At 44.6% G+C, this 19,802-nt stretch overlaps 1 protein-coding gene across 1 annotated transcript in view; it reads right to left on the reverse strand.

Annotated features, from left to right (window-relative positions):
• Positions 1-743: 743 nt before the first annotated feature.
• Positions 744-19,802, reverse strand: part of RPS6KC1 (ribosomal protein S6 kinase C1) — a 165,100-nt gene continuing 146,041 nt past the window's right edge. The window contains exon 16 of the mRNA XM_073553364.1: positions 744-3,114. Coding sequence (XP_073409465.1) covers positions 3,004-3,114 — 111 coding nt within the window. The 3' untranslated portion in view covers positions 744-3,003. The remainder of the gene's footprint in view (positions 3,115-19,802) is intronic.

Here is a 19,802-nt window from a genome sequence, read left to right on the forward strand (position 1 = left end):
TGTAAAAAAAATATATAAGAAAAATATGTATAAAAATAAATCAAAATAAAGTTTTATTCATCAGTAAAAATATATATATACATATATACACACACGCTGAGATAAAACTATTTATTTTGTTTTATTTGTATATTTTTTTTATATTTACACACATGTATATATTAGCTGAATTAATGAATGATATAAAGTACATGGTGATTTATGCTGATCTTGTATAAACCCTGTAGGGGGGTGAGTTCTCTCAGTCACCGTTACTCTCTCCTTCTTTCCTTCGGGAACTCCTAGGGCGACCACAGATTGTAGGAATATCTAATGAACCCCGAGGCACACAAGTACACAAATGCTATGTGTCTGGAATATGGAGAAAGTGAATGCGGCACATAAACCTTGCAGAATCTGTAGCCCTATACTTATCAGAGGATGTCATCTGGCGACGGTTTCCTACCTGGAGTTATAAAAAATAACATTGCTCAGCACAAGAGAAGACGACAGAGCCAAATAGTTTCCCCTAAAACATAATATTCTCTATTTTTTGGGACATATGGAACCTGCAAATGTCTGGAAATAGGGGCGTTAATGGCCAGATACCATAAGATCTTCTAATATGAAGCGGATACACAGGAGCAGGCAGGGAATGACGAACCTGCCGTACACAGAGGAGACATTGGGCGGTTCATCCAAAGGTTTCTGGTATAAGGTTCAGGAGATCCGTGATGTGATATGGAGACAGCAGGCGGCAAAACTCGCCAAGTAGATGCCTTTATTGTCAGATAATTCAATATATAATTTTTGTTACTTAAAACCCATCACTACCTACAGATGCAACAGAGCTAAATTTGCCACCTTAATAGAATGCCAATATAATGATCGGTGGGGATTACGGCGGGTGATCGTCAGACAGGCTATCAATTATCATTCCCCTTTTATAATGCAGTCGCTCAATGATCACCAGCGGACTGCTGCGGGTCTAGCTTCCAGCCAACTACTGGAATTGCAGGGGAGGCCTTCAGACATTGCAGGTGAACGGCCGTCTAGACGATACGTAGAGAGGCACTAAAAACTCCCGTCCTCTTGGAATTAAAGGGAACCCGTCAGTCATTGTCAGGTCGGCGCCGTTATACTGATTAACATGATACCTGATGATGAAATCCATCTTGTGGTTGTTGTTTAATTTTTATTTTCAGTTCTCCGCCCACAGGCCGCCCCGGAGTACGGGCATATCATTAACTGAAAGCTACAAATAAAGATTAAACAACAACCACAAGACAGATATCATCAACCAAGGTATCATTGTAAATCAGTATAATGGCGCCGACCTGACACTGCCTGTAGGTTACTGTGCACAATCCTGCTGACAGGTTCCCTTTAAAGGGATTGTACTGAATTAAGAAAAACATAGCCTGTAGTGCGTGGTATTGCAGTGTAGCTCCATTCACTTTAATGGAGCGGAGCTACAACACTAATAACAGCCCCTTGCCAAGGGTGGTGCTATTTCTGTAAGATACCAGCCATGCTTTCTTAATCCTATACTGCAGCTGGCAAGGGGAGGTCTTATAGGCCAGGCAATGCAACCTGGGAAAAGAAGAATGCAAATTGGCTCGCTTTAAGAAGGAAAAAAGCCAAACAAAAAGTGCCGATTATTAATGGTATCAACTCTATAGAAGATACAAGTTAGCTAGGTGGGAGGGGTTTGAGGTAGCTTTCAGGAGGAGAGGGGGAACCGGTATTGTAACAAATAATGCATGAGAGTAATTTCTGGTAGTGTAAAGCCCAGCCAAATGAGACACAGCCATTTGTAATGCCCGTCAAGTCAGAATTAAGAATAGTTTGTAATGTACTACATTAACTTATTTTGCTTCCTTCTCTACCAAACACCATGATAGAGGTGCTGTTTTAACTTTCTAGCTCATGTGCTTTTAGAAGCTGCTTTCACCTACTGCTCTACTAGGAATCTGTACTTAAAGGGGTTGTCTGGCCTTGGGGTTCAAGGTTGCAATCACTATGCGACTGCCGACTTGTGAAACCCCCCAATGCCTGGTGTGTGTAAGGTCACAATTCTCCAGTGCCGGCAGCTGACGGGCATGTGACTGCAAATATGCAATCTGAATGGATGACACGGTCACATGCCGACTAGTCATACGCGGTATTGTTTACTGCAATTGAATTGAGCGAAACCAAATACGTCTAATAAGAGTATGGCTGGAAGTATGCAAATCACATTATTTGTGGTCACGTGACCGACGGCGCTGAGAACCTTGACTGCATGCACTGTAGGGATCCACAAGGCTGCAGTCACACACAGTGACTACAGACTTGTGCCCCAAGGCCTGGACAACCCTTTAAACACGGTTTATAAAAACTGTCACTCTTTGAGCATGATGGAGAGAAGATGACGACAAGTTTACAGAGAGAGTGTTTGTAAATGGTGTTGGAGTACAATTTCTTGTTAGAGCAGCAGATGAAAGCAGCTTCTAAAAGAGCATAAACAAGGCAAATAAAACAGCACTTTTAGCACTTGGTTTTGGAGAGAAAGAAGAAAAATAAGGAATCTGCAATGTTACAAAAATTCATAAATTTTCAAAGGATGATCAAAATATTAAATAATAAAAGTTAGTTAATATTAAATATGTAAAAACACACTGATATCATTGTAGATGACAAACTCAGCTCTGCTACCACTAACACATTATGCCAAGTCCATCCACTTCATGTATTTCCTACACATTCATTCCACATGCATATCGCACCGCCATGGACGGATCATTGACCTTGTTGTCTAATATTTTGGGGGAATGCAGTGTTATCTGTAGGGTGACGTCTTGCTCCATTATCGACCATCTGTTGTCAGTATTGCGAACCTTGAGGTCACTGTATAAAATAACGGCGGGGGTCCACGCATACACAATCCGCTTTTTGTAAAGGTCAAATGTCTTAGTTTCCTCACATGAGCAGCGCATAAAATATAAGGAGACGGCTTCTTCAGAGGTCGGTACAAATATAAATTCATCTAGTAAAATCCTCCCAGTCCACACCATTAAAGAAAGGATGAGACTTGATGTCTTCAACACCGGAGACCCCGGCTCCCAGGCGCTCCAAGGGGTTAAACTGCAGGAGCTGAAAGACAGCAAGGAAATAAAAGGATCGTTAATAATGGAAATATTATATACCGTAAGTCGGCCCGGAGGGAACATCAGATCGGTGTGAAGGAGGAGACGATAGTAGAGACGCTGCAGTGCCGGGCGGCCCGGTATACACTACAGGGTGAAGGGTCTTCAGAATCCCACCTCTCGGTCACATGTAGAGTAAAATCCAGCAATAATGTAACAGAAGATGAAGCTTGTTTGGAGCTTAAAACCAAAATCTTCATGTTTTATTATTACTTTGCAAAGAGAGAGAACTCACTAGCAAATTCCATGCAAAAAAAACAAACATGTGCTTATTGGCCCATGTGAATAGGTGGCAATGATTCGGCTCAAGAAAAAGTGAGTTTTTCTGAAGCAAAATATAAAAACCCCAAAAATGAATCAGCAGATTTGAGGTAGAAGGAAAAGGTAGTAAAAGAAAAAAAAAAAAAGAAAGAAAGAAAGAAAGAAAGAAAGAAAGAAAGAAAGAAATATAAGAAAAATAGAAAGAGAAAGCGAGTGAAAGATAGAGGGGAAAAAAAAGAGAAAGAACAAAAAAAGAAAAACAACAAGAAAGAAAATAAGAAATAACAGTAAGAAAAGAAAAAGAAAATAAGAAATAACAGTAAGAAAAGAAAAAGAAAATAAGAAATAAGACACAAAGAAAGAACAAGAGAAAGAAAGAAATAAGAAAAATAGAAAGAAAAGAGATAAAGAAAAGAAAAAGAAAGAATGAAAGAAAGGACACATGCAATAGACAAACAGAAAGCTAGATAAAAGATAAAGACAGACAGATGACTAGATAAAAAGAGACAGACAGATAAGAGATTTGAAAAGCACAAAAAATTAAACGTCGGAGGTGCTGGCTGCACACATGGAGAGCCTGGCGCACATTTCCCTATTGCCGCACCAGATATTCCCCCTGGATGTGTCTGCAACATTTGTAAATGGAAAAGGAAAGGAAAAGCAGCCCCTGCGCTCCACGGCTTCTACTTGAGCCTTTCCCTTTCCTGAGAACACTCAGAGCCGCTTCCTCGGGTAAACAACAGGCGACAATCCGGCATCTCCCCGGTGGGCACTTGTTGAGGGTGTTATGAGGTGTAATGAAGTGGCAGGGTCACGGAGGGTCAGGAGGTTAATTTCCCAGTGGTTATTACTTCTGGTCCTCCGGCACAGGTGGCCGTCAAGGATTCTCCACAGAAGTTGTACCAGTGTTGACCTTAGACCGGTGGTCTCTATAGACTGCTAGATCCACAGACAAAAGACGAGGGGGGGGGGGGGGGGGGGTGAGAAACAACAACTTATAGTCTGACCCCTGCGTCTGCAACACATTGAAGTACAAGGAGCTACAAACCACACAAGGCTACAAAACCTACAAAAGACAAAATGAAAAAAACCCTGCTATAATTAAATAAGTAAAAAGCAAAAGTGCATTTAAATCATACAGAGCTCTTAGTAATATTATTATTATTATTATGCATTTATATAGCGCCATTTATTCCATGGCGCTTTACATGTGAAAAGGGGAAATATAGACAAGTATAGTAAACATGTGTAAGACAAGGGACACACAAGTACATAAAGAGAGGGGACCCTGCCCACGAGGGCTCACAGTCTACAGGGATGGGTGAGGATACAGTAGGAGAGGGTAGAGCAGGTCGTGCAGTGGTTCAGTAGACCGAGGATCATTGCAGGCTGTAGGCTTGGTGGAACAGGTGGGTCTTCAGGTTCTTCTTGAAGGTTTCCGTTGATGGTGAGAGTCTGATGTGTTGCGGCAGGGAGTTACAGAGTATGGGGGAAGCACGGGAGAAGTCTTGTATGCGGTTGTGGGAAGAAGAGATAAGGGGGGAGTAGAGAAGGAGATCTTGGGACGATCTAAGGTTGCGTGCGGGTAGGTACCTAGAGACCATGTCACAGATGTATGGAGGAGACAGGTTGTGGATGGCTTTGTATGTCATGGTTAGGGTTTTGAATTGGAGCCTCTGGGCGATAGGAAGCCAGTGAAGGGCCTGGCACAGGGGGGAGACTGGGGAATAGCGGGGAGACAGGTGGATTAGTCGGGCAGCAGAGTGTAGGATGGACTGGAGCAGAACCAGAGTGCTAGAGGGGAGGCCAGAGAGTAGGAGGTTGCAGTAGTCGAGGCGGGAGATAAGAGCATGCACAAGTGTTTTTGTGGTTTCGTGGTTGAGGAATGAGCGGATCCGGGAAATATTTTTGAGTTTGAGGTGGCAGGAGGAGGCGAGGGCTTGGATATGTGGTTTGAAAGAGAGAGCAGAGTCGAGGATCACCCAAAGGCACCGAGCGTACGGGACTGGGGAAAGAGAGCAGCCGTTGACATTGATGGATAGGTCTGGTGGAGGGGTAGAGTGAGATGGGGGAAAGATGAATTCTGTTTTGCCTATGTTCAGTTTGAGAAAGAAGGCTGAGATAGCAGACAGACATTGTGGGATTTCAGTCAGTAAGGAGGCGAGGTCAGGTCCAGATAGGTATATCTGCGTGTCATCGGCATAGAGGTGATACTTCTATGAGCTGTCCCAAGCCGAAGGTATAGATGGAGAATAGTAGGGGTCCTAGGACAGAGCCTTGGGGAACACCGACAGACAGGGGGCGAGGTGAGAAGGTGGTGTGTGAGAGGGAGACACTAAATGTTCGGTCTGTTAGGTATGATGAGATCCAGGATAGGGCCAGGTCTATGATGCCAAGAGATGAGAGAGTCTGTAGCAGTCCCGACCACAGAGTCACGTTGTCGCTGGTGGGACGGCTTTTATGCTATGTTTGATCAAATACAGTATTACTAAGAACTCTGCATGATTTAAATGCACTTTTGCTTTTTACTTATTTAATTATAGCAGGGTTTTTATTCATTTGGTCTTTTGTAGGTTTTGTATGCTTTTTGGCCATGTGAACATGCATTTATATGCTGCATGTGTACCAACTCAAACCAAGCTCAATTTTTGTGTTGAAACCACACAAGGCAGTGCACTGGACAAGCACACGACGGACAAATATATGGAAAATGGTGGGAATCATATAAAAAAAACACCAATTCACGAAAGGTGATTTCACCCTGGCAATCAGTGATGATCGCCGGGAAAGCTACCACTGACCATGCAGTTTATCTACAGTGGCCTCTGCTGGGGACATATAGTATTGCACATACACCATTCAAGCAATTGTGTGTGTGGGCCAGCTCCCTTCTGACTCCACTTTACTCATGAATGTGTTCTCCATCTGTAGCCCTGCTGTGTATAGCACCGGACACAAAAATCTAACTTAAAGAGTAACTGACCTTTTAATTTTATTCCATGAATCAACAATAAACATGAAAATAATTAACTTTGTAATATATCTTATCAGAGAAATCGGCTTGATTTTTCCCCTTTCAATTCTTGGGTAAAATCTGTATTCAGTCCAGAGAGATTTTCCCATAACTAAGATAGATGACAGTTGGTGCTTTTAAAATTCTACGTAGATGGGAGTGGGAAGGAGTTTGAGGCAGACACAGACATTCTGCTGCTGCAAGTTCTCCTGAAACGTCTCCATAGAACTTTACGAGCACTATCCGTCATCTTAGTAATGAGAAAGTCTGTAAAAACAGATTTTACCCGTGAATTGAGAATGAATAATTAAAGCAGAAGAAAAAAATAAGCAGATTTTTCTGAAAAGAAGTACTACAAAGTTTATTATTTTCATTTGTACTATTAATTTATGAAAAAAAAATTAAAACGCTAGTTAAGCCTCAACTTCATACCAATAAATGGCGCATTGGTACATTATATGTCAGCTACCCGACTTCCTGAACCCGGCTTATGATGGCTGTCATTCAGACGCGAGTGGAGCAACTTTAGTCTTCTAATTGCTACCTCTAATTGCAGTTTCATCAAATATTGTAATTAGTATCCTCGGTGCACCCTGAGAGTGACCAAGAGGCGCCATGTTCCCTGCACTGGTTTTGCATGATCCCGCCTCTCTCCCTGGTGATTGGCTGCCTAAGCTTCCTTTGCCAATAGTGCTCACTCCAAGTAAGTGAGGAAGGAGGGGCATGAAAAAAAAAAAGTGGCCACACCTAGGGTGCTCAGGACACCCTAACTAGCATATTTAAACAGCCATTTTTGCAGAAAGGAGGCAGCAAATAGAAGAATAAAGGTGCAGTTTTTACAGGGGTAATATCCCCTACTAGAGTTGAGCGAAACGGGTCGGTCAAAATCAAAAGTCGCCGACTTTAGCTAAAGTCTGGTTTCACCGATCGAAACCCGACCATAGCGTGAGGTTGACCATGAGGTCGCCGACCCGCGCGCCAAAGTCGCGTTTCAAATAATGCTTCCAGCGCCTTTTCTCAGCCAATGATGGAAGACGCACACTGTGGGCAACTCGATGACATGCACAGCGGCCAGCACCATCTTAGAGAAGGGCATTGAAGTGATTGGCTGGCTTTGTGTGGCGTCACAGTGGCTATAAAAGGCTGTGACCGCCATCTTACTTCTGCCGATCTTAGAATAGGGAGAGGTGCTGCTGCTGATTCTGAATAGGGAGAGCGTTAAGCAGGGAAGAAGAAAAAAAAAAATAGCTTCTGCTGATAGCTAGCGCTTTTCACTGTACAGTTAGTGTGCAGTGAAAGGGGAGGATTTTTGTTGTATGCAGCAGCGCTGGTAGTGATTAAGCTGCCTTTTAAGGCTACCTGATAGCTGCATTGCTGTGTGCACACTGCTGTTCAAACTGCTTTTTTCAAAGCACTCCAACTTTTATTATTTTGTTCTGGTCAGTTACAGAGTGTTCATTTTTTCACACACCGTATAGCGGTGTACGCTCCTCACACACTACCGTGTACCGGCTGGTATCACAGACAAATACAAGCTGTGTGTGACTCTGGAAGAACAAAGAGGAGATTTTCCATTTTTCCAGACCTACACCGTATAGAGCTGTCCGCTTTTCAAATAGTTTTGTATATCTGCTGTTTGATTACGGTCAAAACTATACAGAGACAGCGTGTCACTCCGTATAAAATTAGGCGGAGATTTACAATTTTCCATACAGACACCGTATAGAGCTGTCTGATTCTCAAACAGTATTGTATATCTGCCGTCCGCATTACAGTCACATCTATACAGAGTCAGCGTGTGTGTGTGTGACACTCCGTAAATACATATACGGACATTTCCATTTCTCCATACACCGTATTGAGCTGTCCGATTCTCAAACACTATTGCATATCTGCTGTTCACATTACAGTCACATCTATACAGAGTCAGCGTGTGTGTGTGACACTCCGTAAATACATATACGGAGATTGTTACACAAAAAACGTATACAGCTGTACACTTCTGATACAGTACCGTATATCTGCTTGTTGGATTACGGTCAAATACATACTGGGAGAGCGTCTGTGACTAACAAAATATATACGTAGATTTAATTTTTTTAATACACCTTACACAGCTGGACGCTCCTCATACAGTACCATCTCTCTGCTGGTATTTTTGGTACATTTTCCCAAACATGAGGAAGTATGGTGGAAGAGGCCGCGGACGTGGGCAGGGGGGCGCAGGTGGTACTGATGGTGGTGGTGCATCGGCTGGTTCTGGCAAAAGCACAATAGCAACTAAGGCAGGAGGTGTTGAGCCTGCGTCATCGTCTGGCCCAAGAAGGCCTGTAAGGTTCCCTTTGCTTGGAGTAGGAAAACAGCTTTTAAAGCCGGAGCATCGGAACAGGTTTTGGCGTACATTGCCGAAACAGCCACCAGCTCTATTGCCTCCTCTTCTGAATGTTCGAAACCTGCAAGCACGGAGTCGTCAGTGCAGGGTTCTGGTCAGGAAAAACACCTTTCTTTGTGTCCTTCACCCCCACCAAAAGTTAAGGATGCGGCAGCCCACACTTCAGATTACTCTATGGAGCTCTTTTCACATACCATGGCCAGGGTTATCCAGTCAAATCCTGAATTCCCCAGTCCAAGATGAATCTTACATGGAGTGCACTGATGCACAGCCACTGCTAGATGATTATGCTGGTACACTGACCCACAGCACTACATCTGACCCTGATGAAACTCAGGTGCCCCTTCCCGCATACTATACCACCTTACACAGTTACACAGAGGAAGGTAAAGAGGAAGGGGCAGATGACTTTGAAGAGGAGGTGATGGATGACCCAGTTCTTGACCTGGATTGGCATCCATTGGGGGAGGAGGGTGGTGCTGGCAATAGTTCAGATAAGGAGAAGGATCTGCAGCAGGCATTGACATCGCAGCAGCGGTTATCTGGCAGGCCCGTAGCTGTCCTAAAACGTGGACCAAAAACTAAAAGAGTTGCAGGACATCTTGGCTAGACGGTCAACTTAGCACAGCGTGCAAGGCCAGAAAATATATACCATAGTAGGAAGAGTGCAGTGTGGCATTTCTTTGTCCAAAATCCTACTGATGAGGCAAAAGTTACCTGTAAGAAGTGCGGAAGGACCTTTAGCCGAGGTAAACAACACAGAAATTTGAATACCAGTTGCATGCTTAGACATTTAATCAACATGCAGTTGCAAGCGTGGACGGACTACAAAACCTCAGGTAGCACATGTGCACCTGCTCCGACTGTATTAGCCAGCAACGATCCATTGCTTCCCCCACTGTAAGACCACTGCTACTGTTAAGCACACCACCAGCACTAAATGTGGAGGTGTCGCAAGGCCAAAGCACTCAGGGAATCACAATGGTTTTGCAACACAACACAATCTAGGCCATCACCACCAATACCATCACCAACCCCCTCTCACTCCGTCCATTCCACCGCTACGTCCCCCATATGCAGCTCTCCAGTCCAGCTCACCCTACCAGACACTCTGAGCAGGACAAGAAAGTACTCATCCTCTCATCCGCATACACTTTGTTTGAACACCTACATTGCCAAACTAATCTCATTAGAGATGATGACCTACCGTTTGGTTGAAAGCGAAGTTTTCCGCGAGCTCATGGCCTGCGCAGTCCCATGCTATGACCTACCCAGTCAGCACTTTTCTCAAAAAGCCATCCCAGCCCTCCACCTGCATGTGAAAGAATACATTGTCCATGCACTCAAGCAATCAGTGAGTGGAAAGGTGCACCTCACAACAGATGCATGGTTCAGTAGGCATGGCCAGGGCCGTTACGTGTCCATCACTGCGCACTGGGTTAATGTGGTGGATGCAGGCTCCACAGGGGACAGCGGTGGTGGAACAGTGCTGCATAGCCCACGGTATAGGAACCAGTTGGCTGTAGGTTTTCGCTCCTCCTCCTCTTCCATAAGCGAAAGCTCGTCCACAGAGCGCAGTCGCACGAGCACTCCAACCGCAGCTGGCAGTGTTGCACACGAGGTGTCCCACTGCATCAGCAGGCTGTGTTAAAGATTATGTCTTTGGGCGACAACAGACACACCGCGGAGGTACTGGCCGACTACTTGCAGCGACAAACTGAGTCATGGCTGGGCAGTCTACATCTTGAGCCAGGCAAGGTAGTCAGTGATAATGGCCGTAATTTTGTGGCAGCCATAGCCCTTTCAAAACTCACACACATACCTTGCCTGCCTCACACTTTGAACCTGGTGGTGCAGTGCTTCCATAATAACTATCCGGAGTTAACATCCCTGCTCCATAAGGTGCGAAGACTGTGCTCGCACATCCGTCGCTCGGCCATACACTCCAGTCATATGCAGAAGCTGCAGCGATTGCTCCACCTCCCCAAGCACCGCCTAATCATAGACGTTGCTACAAGGTGGAACTCCACCCTGCACATAGTTGAGAGGCTGTGCGAACAGAGGCAGGCTGTAATGCATTTGTGGGAGGATACACGGGCAGGCAGTTTGAGGGAAGACATGGAATTGTTGGGTGTGCAGTGGTCAAAGCTGAAAGACCTCGGTAACGTCCTTCAGTGTTTTGAGGAATGCACACAGCTGGTAAGCGCAGACGACGCCATCATAAGCATCCCACTTAAGCGTCTGCTCATGCAAAGTTTCACGCACATTAAGGATCTTGCGTCTGTAGCAGAGGAGGAGGAACAGGAGAAGGAGGAGGGAAGCCTTGCTGACAGTCAGCCATTGTCTGGTCAGGGAGCTGTCCTGGATGAGGTGGAGGAAGAAGAGCAAGAGGAGGAGGATTTTGGGCAGGCGGATGCTTCTCAGAGGGCAAGAGAAAATGTTGGCATTCCAAGGTCAGGTACAGGGTTTGTGCGTGACTGTAGGGATGAGGATTTGCCAGAAAGTGCTCCTCCACCCAGCAGTGGCAGTGCATCATTGACACCTGGAACACTGGCCCACATGTGCGATTATGCCTTGCGGATCCTAAAAAGGGACCCCCGCATTGCCAAAATGATGAAGGATGACGACTACTGGCTGGCCAGCATCCTCGATCCACGCTACAAATGCAAATTACACAACATCATGCCACAGGAGAACCTAGAGATAATATTGGCTAACAAAAAAGCAACTCTGGTAAACCGTTTGTTTGAGGCTTTCCCAGCACACAGCAGCAGTGCTGGTTCTCCCACGAGCCATAGTGGGCACAATGGAAGAGGTGTTCGTGGTGCGCACAGCAGAAGTGGCGTTGGAGACAGGGGTTTAATGACCATATTGTGGAATGATTTCTCAAATACCGCTCACACGACTGCTAATACTGCATCGATTAAAAGTCACAGGAGACAGCAGTTGTCACCTATGGTTACAAACTACTTCTCCTCCCATATCGATGTTCTCCCTCACAGGTCATTCCTCTTTGACTTTTGGGCCTCTAAACTGGACACCTGGCCAGAATTGGCACAATATGCCTTACAGGAGCTCGCTTGCCCTGCTGCTAGTGTGTTATCTGAAAGAGTCTTCAGTGCTGCTGGATCAATCCTGACAGAAAAAAGGACCCGTCTGTCGACCCAAAATGTTGATGATCTAACCTTCGTTAAAATGAACCATGCATGGGTTTCAAAGGATTTTGTCCCACCTTCCCAAGAGGACACATAGGTTGCCAGAAAACTGCCTCGCTTTTGTCCTCCTCTTCCTCGGATTTGCCCAATTCCGCCATTTGCAGCTGCTGAATGTCCAGCCTACACATCAACATATGCCATTTTTTAAACCTCCCTAACTGGGCTGCCCCCCCCCCCCCAAGGGCTGGGGTCAACACCTGGCGCCCTCGGGCAAGTGCCGTTGCTCTGAACAGGTGGATGGGCCCACTAATGGCCGACGGCACTGGCACAGGGCCCCTCATAGTACAATAGAGTGTCTGACGGTGGGGGGGGGCCACTCGCCGTCAGACACCAGTGTACTGAGGGGCCCTGTGCCAGTACAGTTGCCCACGAGTGTGCCCCCCCTGCTTGGTCATGGCCACAGCACTTGCAAGTTGCAATACTTACCTCTCCGTGCTTCACCGCTGTGTAGTCTGGGCAGTTAAATCCTTCACAGGGACGGCCACTAGAAATTTGGTGTATTGATCAATGATGGTTAAGATGTAGCTATGGCCTGTCCTGCTGCCCTCCACCTTCAGGTGATCAATGGCTACCATTTGTAATGGACGTCAACTTACAAGCAGATGCAGTGGTGCTTTATGATCACCTTTCACAGTTGCGATAGTCACAGACGTGTGACATTCCAGCCACCATTTTTCAATGTCTCCTCTTATGCCAATCCAACAGAATCGCCTACGGCCTGTGGCTTCTGTCTTTTGCACTCCAAAATGACCAGACACATCATGATAGGCAGTGAGGACCATGTCTACATCTCTCCCTGTGATCACAATTTGATGGAGACAAGTAACGGTGATGTGATCCATGCTACTGCGATAAAGCAATCCTTTCTTCACAAAGAACCGTTTTCGCTGTCTCCACAGACACAGTACTTGAGGGTCTGCATCGCCTCTGCAACATCTACCGGGAGGTTTTCCCGCGATGAGTAATTCCCAAATTTCTGCAAACACTCGACTTTCCGTCTGTACTTGTATCCATGTAGTTTCCAGTAGCGGAGAGTCTGGACTGGTTTACCAATATTGAAATATATACGAAGATTTAAAAGTACCACAACACTGTATATTGTTGTACGCTTCAAATACCTTTCCCTTTTTCTACTTTTTAAATTCTGGTGTAATACATACTGAGCCTGTGAGTGTCTGTCTGACTCCGGAAGTATAGACGGAAATTTACAATTACCCCTAGACTGGATACACCTGGTATGTGCCGATACAGTACCTTTGTTCAAAATTTTTTATTACGGTATCATCCATAGTGAGTGAGCGTGTGTGGTTTACGCCTTCTGTATATATATACGGTGAATCGGAGATACCAATTTTTACCCTATACTCGATACAGCTTGTATCTTGTTATACAGTAGATTTGTTCCGACATTTAGTATTACGGTCAAATCCATACTGAGTAAGTGTCTGAGAGTGACTACGGGACTATGTACACAGATTTCAATTGTACCCTATAATATATATACTTGCTATCTTGTTATCCAGTACCTTTTTACAACATTTTTTATTATGGTCAACCCCAGACTGAGTGAGCGTCTGAGGGTGACTCCGGAAATATAGACCGAGATTTCATATTTGGCCAACACTGTATAGAGCTGTACGTTTCAGATACAGTAACCTTTTTTGCTATTTAGATTCTGGTGTAATCCATAATGAGCCTGTGAACGTCTGTCTGTTACTCCGGAAATATATTTGGAGATTTAAGATTACCCCAACACTGTATACAGCTGTATGCTTGTGTTACATTACCCATTTACAGCATTTCATATTCTTGTGTAAACCATACTGGGCCTGAGAGCGTTTGTGTCGGCCTCCTGAAATATATACGGAGATTCAGAATGTTTACACTATACTATATATACCTGAAGAAGGAATCCGTGTTGTTCCGAAACTAGTTGGAAATTTGGCTCACACAGCACTCTGTAGCTGGGTATCACGTGACTGCGCGCGTCACGTGACCCGAATCGTCATCGAAGGTCCTGGCAGGCACACAACACGCTGACAACGTGTGCCTGCATCCTGCAACGCAGCTGGCGTGATCGCCGCTGCCTGACACCGCTAACTCCGGTGAGCGTCCAGCATTTTCATCTACTCCCCGCTTCAATGCCATCTACGTGGGGTCCGCCATTCTCTGAGGATCACCGGACATTTGCTCATACATAGAGCCTGTTACCGGCCAGAACAGAGCTCTGGGACTTACCCGCTCACTGCCAATAGCCGGGATTCTCCTCAAGCTAAGTACATGCTATCGGCTTTCATCTATTGACACCTAAGTGTAACTGCTCAAAAGACCACCGTTATTGGAGAACTATTTGGCCTTTCTAACTGCACTTCTCTTTAGAGGTACTTGATATATAGGGGTTAGATAAACTTGGACTACATTTAAAGCACCTTTATTGCATACGGTTCATCCATTATATTTGATTTTATTCGCTAAGCACATCAGCACATTAATATTAGTAGTAGCTGTTTTTAAATAGTAGAGCGCAACCCTATTTTTATTTTACTGGGTAATTTGGTTCCGTATAAATCACATATAATATGTCTGTCTTTTTTTCGTAGTTTGATTAACCAAACTCCATTTTTTATCTCCTTAATTTCTAATGTTCATGAGTCTACGGCATTAACAATACAGGTATTTATTTCTACTTTTTGATTCATAGTGCGAGTATTAGTTGTACTATTTAATATATATACTTGCTATTTTGCTATCCAGTACCTTTTTTACAACATTTTTTATTATGGTCAAAACCAGACTGAGTGAGCGTCTGAGGGTGACTCCGGAAATATAGACCGAGATTTCAAATCTGGCCAACACTGTATACAGCTGTATGCTTCTGATATAGTAACCTTTTTTGCTATTTAGATTCTGGTGTAATCCATCATGAGCCTGTGAATGTCTGTCTGTTACTCCGGAAATATATTTGGAGATTTAAGATTACCCCAACACTGTATACAGCTGTACGCTTGTGTTACATTACCCATTTACAGCATTTCATATTCTTGTGTAATCCATACTGGGCCTGAGAGCGTTTGTGTCTGCCTCCTGAAATATATACGGAGATTCAGAATGTTTACACTATACTATATATACACCTTGTATCTGGTGATACTGTACCCTTTTTCAACTTCTTATTTTATTGTGTAATCCATACTGAGCCTGTGAGCGTCTGTGTACGACTCATGAAATATATACGGATATTTACTGTTATCCCTAGACTGTATAGAGCTGTACGCTTCTAATATTCTGATACAGTACTATATATCTGCTGGTATTTTGGGTCCATTTTCCAAAACATGAGGAAGTATGGTGGAAGAGGATGCGAACGTGGGCTTGGGGGGGGGGGGGCCACCTGGTACCGATGGTGGTGGTGCATCTGCTGGTAGTGCCAAAAATACAATAGCAGCTAAGGTAGGAGGTGTTGAGCCTGCGTCATGGTGTAGCTCCGGAAAGCCTGTAAGGCTCCTTTTTCTGGGAGTAGGTAGACTGCTTTTAAAGCCGGAGCATCAGGAACTGTTTTTGGCTTACATTGCTGAAACAGCCTCCAGCTCTATCGCCTCCTCTTCTGAAGTTTAAAAAAATGCAAGCACTGAGTCCTCAGTGCAGGCTTCTGGTGAGGAGCAACCCCTTTCCTTGTGTCCTTCACCCACACCAAAAGTGAAGGATGCGGCAGCACACACTTCAGATTACTCCATGGAGCTCTTTTCACATTCCATGCCTAGGTTCATTAAAAATGGGGCCCATCATATACTGGAGCATTCCAAATAGGAAACATCAGACACTGGAGCAGCATTTACGGGGCCCATTATACACTGGAGCATTAGAAATGGAGCCCATTATATATGGAGCATTATTAGGGCCCATAAGACATTGGAGCATCATCCATGAGGCCCATCATATACTGGAGCATTCCAAATGGGGGACATCAGACACTGGAGCAACATTTATGGGGCCCATTATACAGTCATGGCCAAAAGTTTAGAGAATGACACATTTTCACATGATCTGCTGCCCTCTGGTTCTTATGTGTGTTTGTCAGATGTTTTTATCACATACTCATAATATGATTGCAATTATATTTCTGTAACAAAAGGGTATATTGACAGTTAGAATGAGTTAATGCAGCAAGTCAATATTTGCAGTGTTGACCCTTCTTCTTCAGGACCTCAGCAATTCTCCCTGGCATGCTCTCAATCAACTTCTGGATCAAATCCTGACTGATAGCAGTCCATTCTTGCAAAATCAATGCTTTTATTTTGTCTGAATTTGAAGGTTTTTGTTTGTCCACCTATCTCTTGATGATTGACCACAAGTTCTCAATGGGATTAAGATCTGGGGAGTTTCCAGGCCATGGTCCCAAAATCTCTATGTTTTGTTCCCTGAGCCATTTAGTTATCACCTTTGCTTTATGGCAAGGTGCTCCATCATTTTGAAAAAGGCATTGTTGATCGCCAAACTGCTCTTGGACGGTTGGGAGAAGTTGCTCTTGGAGGACATTCTGGTACCATTCTTTATTCATGGCTGTGTTTTTAGGCAACACTGAGAGAGAGCCCATTCCCTTGGCTGAGAAGCCACCCCACACATGAATGGTTTCAGGATGCTTGACAGTTGGCATGAAACAAGACTGGTGGTAGCACTCACCTGGTCTTCTCCGAATAAGCCGTTTTCCAGATGTCCCAAACAATCGAAAAGGGGATTCATCAGAGAAAATGACTTTACCCCAGTCCTCAGCAGTCCACTCCCTGTACCTCTTGCAGAATATCAGTCTGTCCATGATGTTTTTTCTGGAGACAAGTGGCTTCTTTGCTGCCCTCCTTGAGACCAGGCCTTGCTCCAAGAGTCTCCGCCTCACAGAGCGTGCAGATGCACTCACACCTGCCTGCTGCCATTCCTGAGCAAGCTCTGCACTGCTGGTAGCCCGATCCCGCAGCTGAAACACTTTTAAGAGACGGTCCTGGCGCATGCTGGTCTTTCTTGGGCGCCCTGGAGCCTTTTTGGCAACAAGGGAACCTCTCTCCTTGAAGTTCTTGATGATGCAATAGATTGTTGACTGAAGTGCAATCTTTCTAGCTGCGATACTCTTCCCTGTTAGGCCATTTTTGTGCAGTGCAATGATGACTGCACGTGTTTCTTTAGAGATAACCATGGTTAACAGAAGAGAAACAATGATGCCAAGCACCAGCCTCCTTTTAAAGTGTCCAGTGGTGTCATTCTTACTTAATCATGACAGATTTATCTCCAGCCCTGTCCTCATCAACACCCACACCTGTGTTAATGGAGCAATCACTGAAACGATGTTAGCTGGTCCTTTTAAGGCAGGGCCGCAATGATGTTGAAATGTGTTTTGGGGGATAAAGTTAATTTTCTAGGCAAATATTGACTTTGCAAGTAATTGCTGTTAAGCTGATCACTCTTTATAACATTCTGGAGTATATGCAAATTGCCATTAGAAAAAATGAAGCAGTAGACTTTGTAAAAATTAATGTGTGTCATTCTCTAAACTTTTGGCCATGACTGTACACTGGACCATTAGAAATGGGGCCCATTATATATGGAGCATTATTTGGGCCCATAAGACACTGGAGCATCATCCATGAGGCCCATCATATACTGGAGCATTCCAAATGGGGGACATCAGACACTGGAGCAGCATTTACGGGGCCCATTATACACTGGACCATTAGAAATGGAGCCCATTATATATGGAGCATTATTTGGGCCCATAAGACACTGGAGCATCATCCATGGGGCCCATCATATACTGGAGCATTCTAAATGGGGCAGATCAGACACTGGAGCAGTATCTATGGGGCCCATTATACAATGAAACATTAGAAATGGGGCCCATTATATATGGAGCATTATTTGGGCCCATAACACACTGGAGCATCGTCCATGGGGACCATCATATACTGTAACATTATGTGGAGCTCATCATATACTGTATGGAACATTATATGTGACCAATTATTCTGTATGGAGAAATATATGGGGCTTATTATTCTGTATGGAGCACAATGTGGTGGCCATACTGTATGGAGTAATATACTGCCTTTTTTTTTGAGCTATTGTACAATTTAAAATGGATATCAGTCATGTCATGTAAGCAGTGAAGTATGTTTCATTGTACTATACCGCTATTTCTCTGCCGTATCGGAGCATCATGAGTTGTGGTATGTGTTAAAGGGGCGCACTGACACTCTTTGGCCCAGGGCACACGAAAACCTGGAGACAGCCCAACTCCCAAACAACTTTAGCCAAATAACCCCCAGTTTTCAATGCGTAACTATTATTAGGAAGTAAATTAAGGTTGACAAGCTTCAGTAATAAGAATTGATGCTTTTGGCATTGAAATGGGCACTGTAGGTGTGTTTACTGTCCTCCACTCCCTGACGACTTTGCTTCCCCATTGACTTGCATTGGGTTTCGTGTTTCAGTCGGCCGATTTCGTTAGACCCGACTTTTGCGAAAGTCGGGTTTCATGAAACCCGACTCGACCCTAAAAAAGGCAAAGGCGCTCATCTCCATCTCCTACGAACCCATGTGTTGAGTTTGGACTGTTAATTTGGTTTCACAAACTCCATTTAAGAAAGTGTATTTAATTTTTAAGTGATATTGCATGCATTTATTTTTTTTTTGCATCTGACAATGCGATATATTTTTGCTACCCAAACATCGTACTTTACAGACTACGTGACGAATAAGCCAAGCGGGAAGAAGATCCTGTAATAAGAACCCAACGTTCATTGCTTCTGAAGCTTAATTTGTGTAAAGGTAAAAAAAAGCACCTTACATAATTGCCCTTCTAGTAGACACCGCTGTGCTACCTCCTGCACGCTGATCTCGGGGGAGCCGCTGTCCTTGGATCTCCCTTAGAACAGACCGCCGGGGTCTCAGATGTGATGTGCAAAGAGGAGGATGTATTTTGACAAGTGCGAGGCAGACAAAATGAGACAAGGCTGCCATCAGAGAGAATTTGTAAAACACAGATGTCTGAAATGATCCCATTTCTAATAGGGGAACGAACACAGATCATCAGAACCCCCCTGCCCCCACCCCCACCCCTCTAATGCTCATCATCTGAGCCAAAAACCTGCTCTAGGCACCAAAGTGCGGGCAAGCAGAGGGAATTCTTTGCACTTCTTTCCTCTCTTTCCGACGCCAGCCCTGTCAAGATGTAGAAACGAGCGAGCCAAGATCAGGAGCGATTTGCTGACTCCGGTTAAAGGCACCTGAAACGGCGGCTGCGTCTTCAGAAGTTCGGTGTCAGGCGGGCGCCGGCATTTGACAATATTTCATCAGTGAGCCGACGCATTTCACCAGGGGCGGGAAGAAAAAAAAAAACCCTCCGAACCAGCTGCTCAAAAATAAGCAAAGCTGAAGAAAACCATTATCAAATCCAACTGTTTGATTCGCCGATGTCAACCGATTGTTTGATGTCGAAGTCAAAATAAACAGAGGTCTGTGCGGGATAACGAGTCTGGTGGGAAACGGGGAGCGATGCACGTGTCAAAATGGGACTAAAAGCTGAAGTCAGACCGGAGGACACGGAACAAGGAACTTCGGCAAAATTCTACCAACTTACGGTCCTATGTCCTATACCTTTTGCCCGGGTTTTAAGCCCACCCAAGATAAACTCTACTCCGAATACTGTGCCCCTCAGGTTCTCTGGTCAGAGTCCTCCAGTTATGTAGACAGTGATTCTACTGAAATCA

This window comes from Dendrobates tinctorius, unplaced genomic scaffold, assembly GCF_039654945.1.
Source record: "Dendrobates tinctorius isolate UK_male_01 unplaced genomic scaffold, ASM3965494v1 ptg000201l, whole genome shotgun sequence".
NCBI lineage: Eukaryota > Metazoa > Chordata > Amphibia > Anura > Dendrobatidae > Dendrobates > Dendrobates tinctorius.